This window comes from Mobula birostris, chromosome 2, assembly GCF_030028105.1.
Source record: "Mobula birostris isolate sMobBir1 chromosome 2, sMobBir1.hap1, whole genome shotgun sequence".
Taxonomy (NCBI): domain Eukaryota; kingdom Metazoa; phylum Chordata; class Chondrichthyes; order Myliobatiformes; family Myliobatidae; genus Mobula; species Mobula birostris.
This window is the reverse complement of record NC_092371.1, coordinates 130,781,241-130,802,624: the sequence shown is the minus strand read 5'-3', so window position 1 is coordinate 130,802,624 and position 21,384 is coordinate 130,781,241. Positions and strand designations below refer to the sequence as shown.

At 41.7% G+C, this 21,384-nt stretch overlaps 1 protein-coding gene across 9 annotated transcripts in view; it reads left to right on the top strand.

Moving 5' to 3' along the window:
- LOC140191079 (serine/threonine-protein kinase MRCK alpha-like) overlaps nt 1–21,384 on the top strand; it is a 596,213-nt gene that overhangs the window by 208,017 nt on the left and 366,812 nt on the right. For 8 of the 9 annotated variants that reach the window (XM_072248222.1, XM_072248216.1, XM_072248164.1 and 5 more), the window contains 2 exons: nt 3,223–3,306; nt 12,651–12,746. In XM_072248222.1, coding sequence (XP_072104323.1) covers nt 3,223–3,306; nt 12,651–12,746 — 180 coding nt within the window. Of the gene's footprint in view, nt 1–3,222; nt 3,307–12,650; nt 12,747–13,981; nt 14,002–21,384 lie in introns of those variants that run through there. The other variant, XM_072248208.1, reaches the window with a different exon arrangement.

Below are 21,384 nucleotides of genomic sequence, written 5' to 3'. Positions count from 1 at the left end.
CATCATCTACTTGTAGATCTACTGGCTCATCCTCAGCTCTATAATATTGGTTCCCATCACCCTGCCATATTATTTTAAATCACCTCACTCCCAACAACTTTAGCAAACCTGCCCAGAGGGATATTGGACCTCCTTGCATTTAAGTGCAAACAGTCCCTTTTGTGCAGGTCACACCTGCCCCAGAGGAGGTCCCAGTTATCCAGAAATCTGAATCCCTGCCCTCTGCTCCAATTCCTCAGTCACACATTTATCTGCCATGTCATTCTATTCCTATACTCACTGTTGAATGCCATAGGCAGTAACCCCGAGTTTACTACCCTTTAGATCTTCTTGGCTTCCTTCCTAACTCCCTGTATTCTGTTTTCAGGACCTCCTCCCTTTTTCTACCTATGTTGTTGGTACAAATATGTACCACGACTACTTTTTGGGATGTTGTGAGCATGTTCAGAAACATTGCAGACTCAGGCACCTGAGAGGCATACTGCTGCCATCCTCTTCAGCTCCCTACCCTTCTGAGCCACAGGGCCAGACTCAGCGCCAAAGTCACGGCCACTGTTGCTTCCCTCAGATAGTCTGTCCCCCCAACAGTACTCTCAAAATCAAGTACTTATTGTTAAGGGGAATGATCACAGGTATGCTGTCCAGTATCTGATGTTTTTCCTTCTCTTTCTTGACAGTCACCAACTTATCTGTCTCCTGTAGCCTTGGGGTGACTGCTTCCTTGTAGCTCCTGTCTGTCGCCTCCTCACTTTCCCTAACAAGCTGACGGTCATCGAGCTGCAGCTCCAGTTCCCTAACATGGTCTCTAAGGAGCTGCATTTTGATGTCCCTGGCGCAAGGGTAGCCATCAGGGAGGCTGGAAGTCTACTGGAAATCCCACATCTGACACCCGGAACAGAACACTTTTATGGAGACTGGGTTTTTCAAGCTCTACTTCGGACATGCGTGGGAGCACTTCTACCGCGTCTGTGCCACTGTCCAATCAAAAGTGTAGTTGCAGCATGTGAAATTGGATGTTAAGCTCCCAATTATTATCACGACTCAGTGATGCCCACAAGGTCATATCTGCCAATTTCTAACTGCGTTGCAAGATTATCCATCTTATTACGTTTAGAGCGTGCTTTCAAATATAGCACCTTCAGTCCTGTGCTCATCAGCCTTTGCGATTTTGTTATTTCCGATTTACATCAACAATTCGGCTGAACGAGCCAGATATCATCTTTTCAGGACTGCTGATGGCACAGAGTTAGGTGGAATTGTGAGGAGGATGCAGAGGCAATTCAAGAGAATATTACACGAGTTGTGTGAGTGGGCTGGAATATAATATGAGAAAATGCTTATTTATCCATTTTGATGCACAAACAGAAAAGCAGAGCAAATTTTTAAATAGAGATTGGGTAATGTTAATGATCAAAGGGACTTGGGTATCCTTCTGCACTTAACTGAAGCCAATGTGTTGGTACGGCAAGTAGTATGTTGGTTGTTATTGTGAGAAGATTTAAGTGCAGCAGTAAAGTTGTTTTTTCATTGCGTCTTGTTGATATTGCAACTGAACTATTGTGCACTGTTATTTCTCTTTAGCTGAAAGAAGTTATACTTACTATGAACACACTACAGTGAAAATTCATGAGGCTAGTCCCTGGGATGGTGGACTTCCCATATGAGAGGTGTCCAAACAGACTGGGCTGCTTCACTTAAATTTAGAAGAGTCAGCGCTCCTTGAAACTTGGAATTTTTCTTACAGGGTTCTACATGCTGAATGCATGGAGGACATTTCCTCTGACTGAACGGTCTCAAGATATCTGTGAGACCTGACATAGATTGGGAGACCACTTCACCTTGCACCTATGCTCAGTCCACCAGAAAGAACAGAATCTTCTGGTGGCCACCCATTTTAATTCTACTTCCCATTCCCATTTCGCCATGTTAGTACATGACCTCCTCTACTGCCATGATTTGGCCATGCTCAGATTGGAGGAGCAACACCTTGTATTCGATCTGGATAACTCCAATCTGATGACGTGAACACAGATTTCTTGAACTTTTGGTAATTCTCACCCACCCGTTCACCAGTCTGCAGTCCCATCTCCCCTCTCACCTTCTCTCCTTATTTGGCCATCACCACCTTCTGGTGCTCCTCCCCTTCCCTTTCTTCCCTGGCCTTCTACTGTCTCCAATCATATTCCCCCTTCTCCAGCCTTTTATCTTTTTCACCAATCAACTTCACAGCTCTTTACTTCACCCCTCCCCCTACTCCTGGTTTTACCTATCACCGAACAACATTGTACTTCTTCCTCTCCTCTCTCCATCTTCTTACTCTAATTTCTCATCTATTTTTTCCAGTCCTGATGGAGGGTCTCGGCCTGAAATGTGGACCGTTTACTGTTTTCCATAGATGCTACCTGGTCTGCTGAGTTCCATCAGCATGTTGTGTGTATTGCGATCTCAAAGAATTACTGTCTCGGAATAAATGGGAGACCACTTAAGACTGGAATGAGGAAAAAAGTCTTCATGTGAGGGGGGAGAGGAATGAGTTCTCTATGGTGGGGTTCTATGGCACCTTTCACTGTCATTTCATTTTTCAAAATAGTTCAATAGATTTCTGAATCTTACTGGAAGCTAGAGATATATGTATGGGGCAGGAAAACATGATTGTTGTAGGAGATCATTTATGATCACCGTGAATGACAGAGCAGGCTTAAAGAGCCACAGAGTTCATGGCTCCTATTTCTTTACAATAATAAATGAACTTCACGAATAATTTTATGGAGTTTATTGAAATATCCTTGTGGCCTAAATACTACATAGATTTTTTTTTTTGTAAAACTGCTGATCAGAACCAAAGTGAAATTCATTCTGTCTTTCCTCCAATAGGTATGAGTTTGGTGCATTTTATTAGAATATACCCAATAAAATTGACATTTGTAAACTAGTTTAATTAGGTAATTATTTTCAACTAAGGAATTTGTCTGGGACCTTGTGTGTTTCCCCTGATTGTTTGGGGTTCCTCTCACATTCCAAAGATGTACGGTTAGGGTTAGTGAGATGTGGGCATGCTATGGCTATGTTGGCGGTGGAAGTGTGACGACTCTTGCGGGCTGCTCAGCACAATCCTTGTTAATTTGATTTGATGCAAATGAAGCTTTTCGCTGTATGTTACAATAATGCTAATCTTTAAATTATTTTAGTAATTTATACCCAAACTTTTTTTTTAACTTTCAGGTTGCTGTTGTGAAGTTAAAAAATGCAGACAAGGTTTTTGCCATGAAGATTCTTAACAAATGGGAGATGCTGAAACGAGCAGAGGTACATTCAAAAGATAAGATGCTTTAGCTTAAAGTTTAATTTCCATTCAGTTATGTGATGTACTTTTGAGTTACTTTGAACTTCGATGTTGAGGATATTGTGACTGGATAAAAGCAAGCAGACATACTGTGGAAATCTTCAGTGTCTGTAGCGGACAACGTAGTAATGGAATGATTGAATTGCTTTTATTTAACACGTGTAACTTATAAAGATACATGTAACATTTTATTTAATCACAATTAAGTTAGCTATTATCCACGTTTGCATTAATTTTTGTGCAATTGTTTGTAGCATGTTATTTAAGTTTGCTCTTATGCAGTTCTGATCAGAAGTGAAGCCATTTTTTCCGTTTTATGATACAGATCCTGGGTGTATCCTACTCATTTACCCTCTTTGTTCTGTTCCACTTAGTAACCATGACATAAATTGAAAAGCACATTCCTGAGCTTGACTTGAGGCATTATGTAAAAGTATAAGGGCACACCAATCAAATCCTGGGATTGCACCCAGTTTGTTTCAGTTAGCTGGCTCCTGCTGATGAGGCAAACTGCTGCAATTGTGCCCGCCATTTTAGGCTAGTTAGAAATAGTAATAAGCACTTCTGCAGAAAAGTAGGATCTCAAGTCATAAGAACAGTAATGAACCTTCTTTAGATCTTCAGTAAATAATTGTTGATCCATTACGCTGTCCACATTTACACTTGATCCCTATATCCTGTGATCCTTCAAAACCCTTCAGCCACCAGGTTAATGGTGATCCTGCTAAACAGCAGTTTGTCTGTACATTTCTATGCCAAGTGGTGAGTGTAACTGCTACACCACCCAGTCAGAAAGTGTGTTGCAGATTCCATCTACCAACTGGGTGGAAATGGACCCCAGCTGTTGTGGTGAAGCAAGCAACTGTAGCCCTTAGGCTTAGAGATAATATGGGTGTCCAACAGGGCAGGGGCACCTTTCGTCTGGCAGCAAGTGGACCCACCTGGCACAAGGCCACAATTCTAGATTGAAGGAAGATGGTTGTCAAGGAAGTACGGCGATGGTGACAAGTCAGACAGAAGTGTAAAGGCTGGCTCACAGGGGCGTTGGATGCAGTGGGAAAGCACTGAGAGGAGGAAAATCAGCTGGAAGGACATATGGGAATGGAAGCAAACAGACTTAGCTTTCTCATCAAAGCTACATATGATGTGCTTCCCTCATAAAAGAAACCTCCACCAGTGGTTCATCGAGGACCTACTGTGTGCCCTGTGCCTGATTCTGGCAACCCTCAAACATATCCTGGCAAGATGCAAAACCGGCCTCATACAAGGCAGATATAGGTGGTGTTACAACCAGGTCTTAAAGAGTTTGGCAGTGGCAATCGAGACCAAGAGGATAGCTACCAACCCCTTGCCCCCGAGAACAACTAACGCTTTGACACTAGCTGCATTCATCTGGGAGGGAGCAAAAAGATCAACTAATATCCCTCCTAAGCCAGAAACAGGACAGATAAATGTGACCCATGACTGGAGAATGCTGCCGGATGTCAATAAACAACTCACTTTTCCACCGGAAATTGCTACCACTAACCTTAAACCAGACTTGGTTCTCTGGTCCAATTCATTACAGATTGTCTACATTGTGGAGCTCAGTCCTGAGGGAGGATTCAGTGGCGGAAGCATATGAGCGCAAGAGACTATGCTATGCAGATCTAGCAGCTGAAGTCAGTGACAGGACTGGAAAACCAATGTTTGTCCTGTGAAAGTGGGTTGTTGGGGATTTATAGCCATATCCTCCATCAAATTGTTGAAGGAACTAGGGATCCATGGTTTGTCTCTACAGTAAACCATCAGAGCCACAGCAGAGGCAGCAGAAAGAAGCAGTCAATGGCTTTGGATCAAGTGAAAAGACCTCTCCTGGGCTCCAAGATAACATCAAGAGAGTGGGAGGACACAATGGGGTTGACTCTGGGACACCAGAAGGGTCGTCGTTGAGCCCTCAGGAGGTGTAGTGGGCTAATCAATGAAACATCACGGCATTCTCGAGCAAGTGCTCATGACCCATTGCCACGAAGGATAATCGCATCTTATCCTGTGTTTTGTGATTTTTTTTTGCTGTAAAATTATGTGTATAAAAGTCTATCAATTTCAACCACAGATACAGTGTCTATTAAAAGTATTCACTCCCCTTGGAAGTTTTCACGTTTTATTATTTTACAACATTGAATCACAGTGGATTTAATTTGGCTTTTTTGACTCTGATCAACAGAAAAAAGACTCTTAAGCACAAAATAATCTGCAGATGCTGTAAAAGATCAAAGCGACACTTTCAGTACGCTGGATGAACTCAGCAGGTTGGGCAGCATCAGTCAGAAACGATGAGTCGACGTTTCGGGCCGTAACCCTTCGTCAGGACTGAAGAATGAAAGATGGGGAAGGATTTGAAGAATGCTTGTAGCTTCAGTTGAAAGACAAAGGGGTGGGGGAGGGGAAGCATTGACGTCATAGTGCTGAAAACAATGGGTGGTAGAAGAAGGAGGCGGAACCATGAGGGAGCTGGGGCAGGGGGTAGAGTGAAATAGGGATAGAGGAAGGGAGGGGGAGGGAATTTCCGGAAGTTGGAGAATTCTATGTTCATACCAAGGGGCTGGAGACTACCTAGACGGTATATGAGGTGTTGCTCCTCCAACCTGAGTTTAGCCTCATCATGGCAGTAGAGGAGGCCATGTATGGACATATCTGAATGGGAATGGGAAGCAGAGTTGAAGTGGGTGGCTACCGGGAGATCCTGTCTGTTGTGGCGGACAGAGTGGAGGTGCTCGACGAAGCGGTCCCCCAATCTGCGTCGGGTTTCACCGATGTAGAGGAGGCCGCACCGGGAACACCGGATGCAATAGATGACCCCAACAGACTGACAAGTGAAGTGTTGTCTCACCGGGAAAAACTGTTTGGGGCCCTGAATGGTTGCAAGAGATGAGGTGTAGGGACAGGTGTAGCACTTACGCTTACAGGGATAAGTGCCGGGTGGGAGATCAGTGGGGATAGACGTGTGGATAAGGGAGTCGCGGAGGGACCGATCCCTGCGGAAAGCAGAGAAGGGTGGAGAGGGAAAGATGTGCTTAGTGGTGGGGTCCTGTTGAAGGTGGCGGAAGTTGCGGAGGATTATGTGCTGGATCTGGAGGCTGGTGGGGTGGTAGGTAAGGACAAGGGGAACTCTGTCCCTGTTGTGGTTGTGGGAGGATGGGGTGAGGGCCGAAGTGCGGGAAATGGAGGAGATGTGGGTGTTGCTTAGAAAAAAGACTATCGTGTCAGAGTGAAAACAGATCTCTAACAACAGATCTTGATACTTGGGGTTATTGTCTTGCTGGAAAACAAATCTTCCAAGTCGCACTTGCAGATTGTATCAGGTTTTCCTCCAGGATTTCCCTGTATTTTGCTGTATTCATTTTGCCCTCTACCTTTACAAGTGCCTGCTGCAGTGAAGCACCCCCACAGCATGATGTAGCTACCACCATGCTTCACGGTAGGGATGGTGTGTTTTTGATGATGTCTAGTGTTTCGTCTGATGGCCAAAAAGCTCTGTTTTGGTTTCATCATACCATAGGGCCTTCTAGCTGACTTCAGAGCCTCCTACATGCCTTCTGGCAAACTCTAGGAGATTTCATGTGAGTTTTTTCAACAGTGGCTTTCTGTTTTCCACTCTCCCATAAGGCTGTGACTTGTGAAGTACCTGGGCAACAGTTGTTGTATGCACAGTCTCTCTCATCTCAGCCATTGAAGCTTAACTCCCCCAGAGTTGTCATAGGTCTCTTGGTGGCCTCCCTCACTAGTTCCCTTCTTGTACGGTCACTCAGTTTTTGAGGACAGTGTGCTCTAGCTGTGTCATATTCTTTCCATTTCTTGATGATTGACATAACTGTACTCCAAAGGATATTCAATGACTTGGAAATTTTCATGTATTCATCTCCTGATTTGTGTTTTTTAATAACCTTTTCATGGAGTTGCTTGGAGTGTTCTTTTGTCTGCATGGCATAGTTTTTGCCTGGATACTGACTCACTAGCAGTTGGACCTTCCAGATACAGGTGTATTTTTACTACACTCAATTGATACATCTTGACTGCACACAGGAGTTCTCCATTTAAGTAATTATGTGACTTATAAAACTAATTGGCTGAACCAGTGATGATTTGGTGTCATATTAAAAGGGAGGCGGTGAATACTTATGCAAGCAATTATTTAGTGTTTTATATTTGTAGTTAGATCACTTTGTAGAGATCTGTTTTCATTTTGACACGAAAGACCCTTTTACTGTTGATCACTGTCAAAAGAGCCAAATTAAATCCACTGTGATTCAATGTTGTTAAATAATAAAACACAAAAACTTCTGAGGGGAAGGGGTGAATACTTTTTATAGGCACTGCATAGACAATGAATAGAAAATCCACCTCAGATATAACATTTCATATTTGGCTTCAGGCTCAGATTAATAATATCCTTTGTGTCCAGTTTTGTTTCCTAATCTATTTCTGGCTTGGATGTAGCGTTTTACACCTGAATTCACCAATTGAAAGAAATGAGTCCCCTTATTATCTTGAAACTTCAATAAAATTACACCATAACTCTCTTAAGATTCTGGGGAAATCTCTACAATACCTTGGAGTTCAGTTATCATCATGGTGAAGTTATGCTCTATTCTTCCACAGGTATGTATCCAGAACTACATGCAGTCCAGCTGTGCTCTAACCAGACTTGACCTGATATGGCAGAACTCTGGCCAGTAAATTCTCATCCACCAGAGGGGAGAAAAAACAGTTATAACTTAAAATCTGATGTATCTTTTTCCCCTTGCCCTCCCCTACCTTTCTTTTTTTCTTTTCCAGGGCTGCCTTGTCTCTTCTTGCCCCCATATGTTGCCCCTAACCCACAGCCTTTAGCTGCCCTTATATCCCTCCCAAGCCCAAGTGCATCGGTCTCATCTGCAATCACCTTTCACCTCAACAAATGCTTGCCTTTCAGCTGATCTCTCCCTTGGAATTCCTCATCCTCAACCTTGGTTTCCACTTCCACTCAGTCTTGCCTGCCCTCACCTTCGCACTTACATCATCTTCCCACCTCCCTCATCCTTTGTGTCCTCCCAATTTTTTAGTCTTGTAAGTTAACTACTTTCTTACAACTTATACCTCTTGAGCATCTTTAATGTTTTGGTGCATGTTAGCAGGCATCCCTTTAGCTCCAAGTTCCTTTTCCCTTTCAGAATCCATCCTAAATGACCACCTATCAAACTTAGGTGTGTTGTTAATCCACATCCCATAAATCACATTTTCTTCTCTTGTTCAAAGGGAAATTTATTTTTAGAGTACATACATGTCACCATATACAATCCTGAGATTCTTTTATCCAGTGGGCATTCTTAGCAAATCTATAGAACAGTAACTGTAAACAGGATCAATGAACAAAAAACTGAAAATGCAAATATAAATAAATAACAATAAATAACAAGAGCATGAAATAACAGGATAAAGAGTCCTTAAATGAGACCATAGGTTGTGGGAACACCAGAAATGGAATGAGTGCAGTTACCCCCTTTTGTTCAAGAGCCTGATGGTTGAGGCTGGTGGTGCAAGTGCTAAGGCACTTGTACCTTCTGCCTGATGGTAGCAGCAAGGAACAGACATGGCCTGTGTGGTGAGGATCTTTGATGATGGATGCTGCGTTTCTATAATAACATTTCATGTGGATGTGCTCGATGATTAGGAGGGCTTTATCTGCGATGTACTTGGCCAAATCCACTACCTTTTGTAGGGTTTTTCACTCAAAGACATTGGTGTTCCCATATCAGGCCATAAGGCCATAATGCAGACAATCAGTACACTTTCCACCACACATCCATAGAAGTTTGTCAATGTTTTTGTTATGCCGAATACCTACAGACTCCTAAGGCAGTGGAGGCACTGTTGTGCTTTCTTTGCAATTTCACTTATATGATATGTTCAGGACAAGTTCTCTGAGGTAGTGACACCCAGGAATTTAAAGTTACTGACCCTCTCCACCTCTGATCCTCCGATGATTACTGGCAAATGAACCTCTGGTTTCCCTCTCCTGAAGTCTACAATCAGTTCCTTGGTCTTATTGACATTGAGTGAGAGGTTGTTGTTTTTACCCCACTTAACCAAGTTTTCAATCTCCCTCTTGTATGTTTATTAGTCATCACCTTTGTATCGGTCCACAACAGTGCGAGGGTATGGCATTCCTTTTAAAAATCCTTTGTAGAAACCAGCAATTTGTTATTGTTTACAGTTACTGTTTTCTTTTGCATTTTGTTCTTTTAGTTCTGATGAGACACCACCCTTAATAAAATATCAGTACGTTTAGACATTCAATATTTTGTTTTAGTTGCTGATGGGTAGCAGATGTCATGGGCAAGGTAATTTTTTTATTGCCCTCAGGAGGTGGTGGTGATCTGTTGCAGTCATAATTGTGAATGTGTTTTCATGCTGCAGTTAGTTTGAAAGGTTGAGGATTTTTGATTTCAGCTGATTGAAGGAAATTAGTTACATTTTCACAGTGCAGAACCTAATGTGAACTAGCAGGTGGTGTGCTCCTTCCCTGATGGCTGCTGTGCTTTTTGCGATTATGGGGGTTTGGGACATGCATATGGATTCAGAGAGCCCATGTCAAGTTACTGTAGCGTAGTTTGCAAATTACACACAATCAGTACATGCTGTACAGATTCTGGGGGGAAGTAATGCTTAGAATAGATGGATAAAGTACCAATTAAATGGGGTTACTCAGTCCTTGATAGTGCTGTTGAAGCTCTACTTATTTGAGCATGTTAACTATTTTGTCAGAGTTCTGATTTCCCTCTTGACAGTGGGTAAAAGCCTGAGAATTCAGAAGGTGAGTTATTTGTTAAGGTAAACCAGCCTCTGACCGACTCACGTAACTACAGGCTTTGCTTGTCCAGGTGACTTATTTAACATGCCTGCTGTTTCTCGTTTTTCATAATACCTCAGCTGTTTTCAAGAAGCCATCATTAGTTCTGACTTCCTAGTTTCATTTTTGGGTAATTATAACATTGCCCTTAATATTCTTTGCTAGTTTGTTTACATTATCTATGTGCCTCTAGTTTCTTACATCACTTTTGCAGCTCCTCCTATATATATTGTATATATACGATATTATATTGTCGTACATCAATCATCAAATCATCAATTGTCGAAATTGATGACAATATTTTGACAATGATCAAAACTTCATTCAAAACTTTCATTATAAACAATCATCATAATTTTTTACTTTTTGGGTTTGTGGCTTTTTTAGTTCTGTCCCTTATCTATAGTTAAACAGCTTTTGTCTCTTTCTTAGATAAACTGTTTCTTACAGTTAATTCCTTTTGGGCTTGCAGCCACTGACATTCTTTCATTTCTTATTACTAACTGACTTCCCAGTTTTCTCTATACAGTTTTTGTTTTTTGCTTGTCTTCAGTTCTGCCTGATCCAAGTCTAGCATCATAGTAGTTCAGTGTTTTTCCCCTTTCATGTGTTATGCTGACTTCAGTTATGTTACCATCCCTGGTTAGTTGAATTAATAATTAGATATCCCTTTGTGTTATTAGACTGGCTAACCTTCCCCAACTTTATTGTATAATAATTAATGCTGCATCCTTGAGCATATTGACCTATGCACAGCTTCTCTATCCTTCGCCCAAGAGCCATTTATTCTTACATCATGGCCCTGTAGGAAGCCCATTTTAATTTTTGTACAAGAAACTAAGAATATACCCTAACATATTCTGAGTATGTTTAGGGTGAAGATGGATGGATTTTTCAGAAATTATGGTATCTTAGATCAGTGAAGGAAAGTGGCCATTTTTTTTATTGAATGGCACAGTGGGTATGAAAGTATATTTCTGTTTGTGTAGAACCATTGGAATGTGTGAGGAATTGTGCTGGACCAATTTAAATACCTTCATGTTTGAGATTAAGTTCGGCTGTAAACTATATTAAACTATGTTTGACCTTAGTTGTTTGAAAAACATGTTTTGGCCTAATTTCTGCAGCTATCTTTAACTTGTCAAAAAGCAAAAAAAAAACCAAGTGCTGGAAATTTGAACTAAAAACAAAAAATGCTGGAAGTACTGACCTGCTGAATATTTGTAACTGTTTCTATTTTCATTTAACTTATCTAAATGTGTTGTATTATGTCGAATTGCAATTTAAAACAATAGTTGAAGCCAATTAGCTGTCAGTTATTTTCCAGCTGGTTAAAGCCAGTCATATAAATTTCCAAATAAATCATGCCGCGATGTTGCTTGTTTCATTTTGCAAATGTTTTACTGTTGTGACAGGGAGGGGAAGTAGTTGGAGAGGGAAAATGGGAAAAGATTAACTGATTTATCATTAAGTTACAGATTTTACTCAGTCATAGCAGTTACTGCAAATCATTAGTCTTTAGCCAACTGTGTATTACAACAGTCACACTTAGATTTTGTATTTATCAATATAATAACAAGTAAATGTGAAAAAATTAATTTTATCTATAGTCCTACAGCAAGTGACTTTGTTTCTCCTAACCACACCACCACCCTACCAGCCCCCCACCCCGCCAACCCCACACATGCACTCGTGTGTGCGCATGCACATACAAAATAATTGAAGCTGCAGTACCATGCTGTATTACATTTAGGACCATTCTTTCCTCAACCAAAGAAATGGGTCAGGGAGCCTGCTCTCACTAGGGTGATTTGCCCAGTTATTTTTCTCTCCCTTCTCCGTAAAGGTGGGATTATGGTCTGAGCAATAGACCTTGTAATCCCATTCAGTTTACGAGTACTCTATGCTACAGAGAGCTAATTTTTGAATGGGTCCTCCTATTGTCTCCCTTTTTATATCAGATAAATATTGATAAATATTTAATACCTTCATTAGAAAGCAGCATTTTTAAGTTTGAACTCAATATTCTGGGGAGCCGAGAGGGAGAAGCTCATGAGAAACTTGTCTCCATAGCAGATGCATCTGATGGCTTAGGGTAAGAGCTAAGAGGTTGAGAGAGGATCCAAGGAAGAGCTTTTTCACTCACAGGGTGTTGGAAAGTGGAATGCATTGGCTGAGTGGGTGATGGAGGCAAGTATTCTCACAGTTAGAAAGTATCAAGACCATGGCTGTGGACCAAGTTGGCATTTGGCATGGACATGGGTGGCGGGGGAGGGGTGGGCTGTGTTGGGGTAGGGCAGTGAGTGATGAGAGTTCAAGTGTTGTATGACTATAACTGCATATTAAGCATTCTTGCAATTTTGCAATTTATTTGGATATGACATTATTATTCTTGATCTCATAAAATATTGCATGCAAACTTTTTTTCTTAATCAGACTGCTTGCTTTCGAGAAGAGCGGGATGTGTTAGTAAATGGAGACAGCCAATGGATTACCACATTGCACTATGCTTTCCAGGATGAAAATTATTTGGTAAGTTAAAATCTGGAGTTTTAGTTTTATTTTGTTTAAATTTATATATTTTAAAAAATGTTCATTCCTGTTTAACTGTTCTGTACAGTGCATTGATTCCTGACTATGGAAATGGCATTTGTCTTCCAAATTCCCATGTCATTATTATTCTTAAAATCATTACAGAGAAAGTGCAGCATTGACTAGATTGACTTCCTACTGGTCTTTCTCTTTATATTGGTGAAGCTGTGTGTCTATCCATCTACCTGATACTTCTCTTGCTTGATCAGCCCTAGATAATAGAACTGATAGTTGAACCATTCATTTGAGAATAACAGCAGTGAAGAAATAAACACCTTCAAATATTTCTCTGTATTTGGTTTTTGAAGGTTTTGTCAATTATTTCTGAATATTGTACAAAATATTGGTGAGATTGTACTTAGAATGTTGTAAACAGTCTGGTTGTCACACTGTAGCAGCAATAGAGAAGAGTATGGAAGAGATTCACCAGAAATGGAGTGGAGTGCTGTTATTGCAAAGATAGACTGAATTAGGGTGGTTGTAATAAGGATACCGTGATTCTGCAATTGGATGTAGATGGATTGAGTGAGTGGACAAAAGAAGGGTAAATAGAATTTAATGTGTGAGCTCATGCACATCAGTTAAAGGAATCAGAAGGCTGATTATTACCTATAGGGAGAGAGACTGCATGAGTAAAGTACAGAGGGATCAAGGAGCTTTCGTGCATGAATCAAAAAGCTAGCAGGCAGATCAAACAAGGAGAAACAAATGCATTTTGGCTTCATTCCAAAGGGGTTGGAGGTTAAAAAATGTAGACTTTGAGGTGTGCAGGGTGTTGATTAAACTTCACCTGGAATACTGTGTACAGTTTTGGTATCCTTATCTTTTTTTTAAAAAAGGGTACTGTAACATTGGAAGTAGGACGTAAGAAATTCACCAGCCTAATTCCTGAGATGAGAGGGTTATACAACCATGAAAAACAAACTAGTTAGGGTCGATGGAACGTAGAAGAATGAGGGTGATGTCACTTAGATATACAGTGACATGCAAAAGTTTGGGCACCCGGGTCCAAATTTCTGTTACTGTGAATAGTTGAGTGAGTAAAAGATGACCTGATTACTAAAATGCATAACGTTAAAGATGACACATTTCTTTAATATTTTAAGCAAGATTATTTTTTTATTTCCTCCTTTTACAGTTTCAAAATAACAAAAAAGGAAAAGGGCCCGAAGCAAAAGTTTGGGCACCCTGCATGGTCAGTACTTAGTAGCACCCCCTTTGGCAAGTATCACACCTTGTAAACGCTTTCTGTAGCCAGCTAAAGGCTCATTAATACTTCTGTGTAGTAGCCTATGCCATAGCCTACGCAAGTGGCCTACGCAGTTGTGAGCATTTATACTTGTGTGTTGGTGTGTCTGCGTCGCTCTGCAATTCACCGTCAAAACGCTAGTTGGCGGTGGTGTTTCTATGCCACTGTGTTGAGTTTCTTCCTGTTGAAACTTAACACGAAGAAACTCAAACTACAAACAATGGCGACTGAAACTGAAGGAGGGTGAATTGTCTGTGCTTGTCTGGCCACTAAGAGACATGGACGAGGAAATGCATTTCAAATATTTTTGGGTGTCGGCAGGTAGATTTGACGATTTGGTTCATCGCCTCCAACCATTTATTTCGCATCAGTGTATGCACAGTATACTCAGAAACTGGCAATCTCCATTCGAGTTTTAGCTTCAGGTGGAAGTCAACAGGCTATAGCAGCTAGCTACAAACTCGCGTCAAGCACAGGGTCCTCCATAATTTCGGAGGACTGTAAAGCTTTATGGAAAGCATTGCAGCCAGAGTTCCTTCCTTGCTCTTCGGTCGCCCAATGGGAAGCTATTGCAGCGTAGGACCAATCACAGTTGTTGCGGTCTGTGTTGCCACAACGCATAGTTGCATTTTTGGGGAGTGCGCGTCAGGCTACGACGTAAGGTACGCGGCTATGCCATACTGACGGCGTAGATTTGACGCAGAAGTATAAATTGGCCATAAGAGTCTTTCAATTCTTGTTTGGGGGATTTTCGCCCATTCTTCCTTGCAAAAGGCTTCTAGTTATGTGAGATTCTTGGGCTGTCTTGCATGCATTGCTCTTTTGAGGTCTATCCACAGATTTTCGATGATGTTTAGATCAGGAGGCTGTGAGGGCCATGGCAAAACTTTCAGCTTGCGCCTCTTGAGGTAGTCCATTGTGGATTTTGAGGTGTGTTTAGGATCATTATCCTGTTGTAGAGGCCATCCTCTTTTCATCTTCGGCTTTTTAACAGATGGTGCTTCCAGAATTTGCTGGTATTTAATTGAATTCATTCTTCCCTCTACCAGTAAAATGTTCCATGTGTCACTGGCTGCAACACAAGCCCAAAGCATGATCGATTCAACCCCTGCTTAACAGTTGGAGAGGTGTTCTTTTCGTGAAATTCTATATCCTTTTTTCTCCAAACAAACCTTTGCTCATTGCGGCCAAAAAGTTCTTTTTTATCTTCATCAGTCCACAGGACTTGTTTCCAAAATGCATCAGGCTTGTTTAGATGTTCCTTTGCAACCTTCTGACGCTGAATTTTGTGGTGAGGATGCAGGGAAGGTTTTCTTCTGATGACTCTTCCATGAAGCTCATATTTGTGCAGCTGTCACTGCACAGTAGAATAGTGCACCGCCACTCCAGAGTCTGCTAAATCTTCCTGAAGGTCTTTTGCAGTCAAACAAGGGTTTTGATTTGCCTTTCTTGCAATCCTGTGAGCAGTTCTCTCAAAAAGTTTTCTTGGTCTTCCAGACCTCTACTTGACCTCCACTGGGATGAAGTAAAGAGCTCGGAAGTTGATGAAAGCGATGCAGGGCTGGAGAAGGGGGAATCTGATAGGAGAGGACAGAAGACCATGGTAGAAAGAAATAGGGGAAGGAGCACCAAAGGGAAGCAGTGGGCAAGCAAGGAGATAAGGTGAGAGATAATAATAGGGACTGGACATCTATGGTGAAAAAAAGATGCTTGGGACCAGGGAACTTGAAATCATTGAAAAGATCAAGAGCGTGTGAAGTATCATGGATGTAGGTAGGAAGGGACTGAACTGAGGACGGGGGGGGGGGTGGTGTGGTAAAACAGAGTCAGATATGAGTTCAGCGGGGCAGGAATAAGCTGAAACAATGGGTCTACCTGGACTGCCAGATTTTAGATCTTGGGTGGGAGGTAGAAATGGAAAGTGCAGGGTGAGGGAACTATTGGTGGCAGTGGATGGGAGATCCCCGGATCTAATAAGGTCAGTGATGGTGTGGGAGACAATGGCCTGGTGCTCCTTAGTGGGATCCTGTTCGAGCAGTAAATAAGAGGTGTCTGATAGTTGTCCCTGGGCCTTAGCAAGATAGAGGTCAGTCCCCTTTCTCGATCTTTCGCTTTCTATCTCTGGAGACAGCCTGTCCACTGATTTCTATTACAAACCCTCTGACTCTCACAGCTACCTGGACTATACCTCTTCCCACCCTGTTACTTGTAAAAATGCGATCCCTTCCCTTAATTCTTCTATAACCACTGCATCTGCTCTCAGGGTGAGGCTTTTCATTCCAGAACGAAGGAGATGTCCTCCTTCAAAGAAAGTGGCTTCCTTTCCTTCCCTCATCAACGTTGCCCTCAACTGCATCTCTTCCTTTTTGTACATGTCTGCCCTCACCCCGTCCTCCCACCACCCCACCAAGGATAGGGTTCCTCCTCTTGTCCTCAGCTACTACCCCACCGGCCTCTGTGTTGGTAGCACATAATTCTCTGTAACTTCTGCCATCTCCAACAGGATACCACCACCAAGCACATTGCCACCCCCCTCCCCCCCACCACACATCCTGCGTTTTGCGAGGTTTGCTCCCTATGTGACTCCCTGGTCCAGTCACCCCTCCCCACTGATCTCCCTCCTGGCACTTATCCTTGCAAGCAGAAGTGCTACACCTGCCCCTACATCTCCTCCCTCACTACCATTCATGGCCCCAAACAGTCCTTCCAGGTGAGCCTACACTTCACCTGTGCCTGTTGGGATAATTTACTGTATCTGGTGTTCCTGTTGTGGCCTCCTGTATACCATTGAGACCTGATGTTGATTGGGAGACCACTTCGCTGAGCACCTACTAGTAAAAACATTTTTGCCAGATAAAGTGGGTCTCCCACTGGCCACCCATTTTAATTCCACTTCCCATTCCCATTCCATGTCCATCCATGGTGCCCTTTACTGTCCCAATGAGGCCACACTCAGGTTGGAGGAGCAACATTTTATATTCCGTCTGGGTAGCTTCCAACCTGATGGCATGAATGTTGATATCTCAAACTTCAGGTAATGCCCCCCCCCCCATTCCTAATTCCCTTTTCCCCTTCTCATCTTATCTCCTTGCCTGCCCTTCATCTCCCTTTGGTGTTTCTCCCCCTTTCTCTTTCTTCCATGGCCTTCTGTCTTCTCTTAGATTTCCCCTTCTCCTGCCCTCGTGTCCCTTTCACCAACCAACTTCCCAGCTCTTTACTTCCCCTTCCCTCCTCTCAGTTTCACCTATCATCCCCCCCCCCACCCCCCCAACCTAACTCTGACTCCTCATTTTTTTTACTTCAGTCCTGGTGAAGAGTCTGACTGAAAAGTCGACTGTATTCTTTTCTGTAGATGCTGCCTGGTCTGCTGCATTCTTCCTGCATTTTGTGTGTGTTTGGATTTCCAGCATTTGCAGATTTTCTGTTGTTTGTGAAGGTAGATGTTGGGATGTTTTTTCACTAGTGGGAAAGTCTCGCACAAGGGGATATTGACTGTAAGATAATGGAGCTGGATGTTTAAAACTGGTGTCTGTAGAAATTTCTTCTCACAGTGGGTGGTGAGTCTCTGAAATTCTGTGCCCCAGTGGGTAGTGGAAGCTGGATCATTAGGGGTATTTAAAATAGAGCTGGATAAATATTTGAGAGATTAAGGAATAGACCGGTGTGGAGAAATAGCACAGAAGAGTTGAGGCCTCATACATCAACCATGATCATATTAAATGTTGGGGAGCCTTGAAGGACCTGATTGCCCATGCTTCCTATTTCTTCATGTTTTTATGTTCTCTCTGAAACATTGGAGGCTGAGCAGTGACCTTATAGACATTAATAAAATTATGAGAGGCATAGATGTGACAAGAGTATTTTTCCAGGGCCTTGAGATCTAGAACTAGCAAGTACAGAGAAGAGAAATTTAAAGGGCAGCTGAAAGCTGTTTTCCACATAGAGGGCAATGAATATTTGGAAGGAGTGGCCAGTTAATGAAGGCAGTTGCGTTTGCAATCTTTAAGTCATTTGGACAAATAGGAAAGGCATAGAGGAATATAGGTATCATGGTCTTCATTGATAAGATGGGCTGAAAGTGTGCTTTTCTGTGTTGTATGTTTCTGTTATTCTGTGATTTATGATTCTGCTGGTTTAAAGAGGCGTATTTTGTTTCAGATAGATGCATTGCATATAAGGTAAACGAGATATTTACAGAGAATAAGCAAGTGGTGTATGCTGTGAGTGAGAAGCATAGAAAGGCTGGTAGCAGTATTGATAGGCCATGTATTTAAAGTTTGTGGAATCCTTCATAAGTGCCTGGTGAAAGTGAGTCAATACTGCGAATTTTGATAACCCACTAACAGGAATAAAGGAATTGAAATGGGTTGCACCGTTGTCAAGTTATCAATAGCACAGAATTCAATGAGAGAATAGTAGGTAGTATTGTGGACTTGCAAGATGCAGAGAGTAGCATGTGATGGTTTCTTCTGCTAAAATTCCCAATTGTAAATAGGAGTTCTGATTGTGAGCCTGTCCAAGATTCTTGCCTTTAATTAAACTGACCAATAATGTTATTTCTATTCACAGAATAGCTAGATCAGTATAATTAGAATATAATGCAGCACCTTGTGTAATTTACAAACATGAATTTCTGTTGCCTTTATCCTTTTTAAGAATGACTTTGTAAAGATTTGTTCAGTACCGAAGTCTCTGGGGAATACAGCTAAAGCCACACTCACAACACCATAGAAAGGTCATCTAGAGAAGGATGGTGTATTGTTGAAGCAAGTAAGGTGTTTCTGTGCTGTAGACCCAAAGCAGTCACTGTACAACTCCTAATGCCACTTGGAAGTGAATGCAGATTTAAGTGGGTCATGCTGATTAAAACATAGTTTGAAGTTGTGATGGTTTAGACTCCTGGGACAATGGCATTGGTTCTGGGAAAGTGGGATCTGTATAAATATATGTATTACATCCTAGTAGAGATTAGTTCAATGTTATTGTGGAAGATTAGAAGCCTGTGACCAGTTGTGTGTTACAGGGATCAGTGCTGGGTCCCTTGTGTTTGTCATATGTATTAAGAATTTGGAAAAGTGTGTTTGTGGTATGTTTAGTAAATATCTGGATGACACCAAAAGTGGTGGTATGAATGACAATGTTTCTGTAGATCCTTTTGTAACCTTAGACAATGAATAGAACTGTCTAAGCTCACAATTGGATTTAGCTTTGTGGAACAGAGAGACCTAGGATTATGAGTGCATGGTTACTTGAAAATGATAACGTAAGAAGGCGGTGGTGAAGGTGAAGTAGATATGGCATGTATGCCTTTTCAGTGTCGAACAATTGAGTACAAGAGTTGGGATGTCATGTTATAGTTGTACACAACATTGGAGAGATCACATGGAGTATTATGTACAATTCTGGTCACCCTGCTGTAGGAAAGCTATGATTATGCTCTAGAGGACGCTGAAAAGATTCACAAGCATTTTGCCAAAACTAAAAGACTTGAGTTAAAAGTAGAGCCCAGATAGGCTGGGACTGTTTTCCTCCAAATGAAGAAGGCTACGGGATGACTTTATAGATGTTTCTAAAGTCATGAGAGACATGGAAAAGGTGGATGGTCATCTTCTTGGGGCAGAAGGTAAAGGTTTAAAGTGAGGGGAAAAGATTTAAAGAAGATGCGAATGGGAAGTTTTTTCCAAAATGGAATTCTAGTTTTGTCATTCTTCTGATTTTTTATTTTTTCTGAATTATCAGATTACAACAAGCGTGGCAAGTGAAAGGGAAATTTGCATTTGTGGGCACCTTTCATAACTATGTAGAATGTCACAAAACACTTCACAGCCATTGAAGTATGTTCATTGTTATAATGAAGGAAATTATATAATAAATGTATTCATATAAGGTCCAGCAGGCTAAAGAGGGCCATGAAAAGTCCATGACAAGTTGGATAAAGAGAAGTCGGACACATTTTATATATACATTGAAAACAAGATGATAATTAGGGAGAGGGTATGTCCACTCAAGGACAAAGAAGTCATTTTATGCCTGGAACTGAAAGAAATGGGTGAGATATTGAATGAGTACTTTGCATCTATAATTGGAGATCAGGGAGGAGTGCGTTGATATTCTGTGATATGCTGATATCAAAAAAGAAGCAGCTTGGGGTCTCTTGAACAGGAATAAGGTGTATAATTTCCCAGGGCCTTATTTGGGATTATCAGAATTAGGTCATGGGCAACTCTTTGGGCTGAGTGAGGAGAACAAGGAGAGAAAGTTCTGAATAATGTTGATTAAAACTTAGAAAAAAATCTGATATCAGAGAGGGAAGTGAAGGCCACTGATTGTACAGGCTAGGCTGTGTTCACTCGAGGTTTGACGTTTGGGAGCGGAGTTGATTGAAATCCTGGGAATGTGGATTTGATGTTACAGTCAGATCAGCCATGATCCTATTGAAGGGATAAGCAGAGAAAGCACAGCAGCTCCTCTACTTACTTTGAAGTTTGCAATGATTTGGCATGACATCTCAAACTTTGACAAACTTCTGTAGATAAGTAGTAGACAATACAGTGACCGGTTGTATCATGGCGTGGCATGGTAACACCAATGTCCTTAAACAGAAAGTCCTCAAAAAGTAGTGAGTGCAGCCCAGAACATCACTGGTAAAGTGCTCCCCACCATTCAGCACATCTAGGCAAAGCACTGTCACAGGAAAGCAGCATCCATCATCAGGGATCCCCACCACCCAGACCATTCTCTTTTCTTACTGTTGCCATCAAGAAGGTGGTACAGGAGCTTCAGAACTCACACCATCAGGTTCAGGAACAGTTATCACCTCTCAAACCTTCAGCTCTTGAACCACAGGGGATAATTTCACAAACCCCATCACTATACTGTTTCCACAACCTGTGGACTCACTCTCAAGGACTATTTATCTAAATGTTCTCAATATTTATTTCTTATTGATTAATTAATTTCTCTTTTGCATTTGCACAGTTTGTTGTCTGTTGCATATTGGTTGTTTGCTGACCTTTGAGTGCAGTCTTTTGTTGATTCTATTGTGCTTTGACTTTCTGTGTATGCTCACAAGTAAACAAACCTCAAGGCTGTATATAGTGATATATATATACTTTGACTTTGAAAGGGTGGAGTAGGGGTGAGATACCAAGTGGTAGGCATTCCTGCCTACTACTCGCTTGTGTATTTAAATGGATTTGTAAAAAAAATGGCTTAGTTGGCAGTAAGCTTGAGGAAAATGTTTGAGTATTTTTGGTGATTGGTATGCTTTTAACAGCAGGGTTTCATAAGGTTGGTTATTTGGTTCCTTTTTCAGAAATATAAATGAAT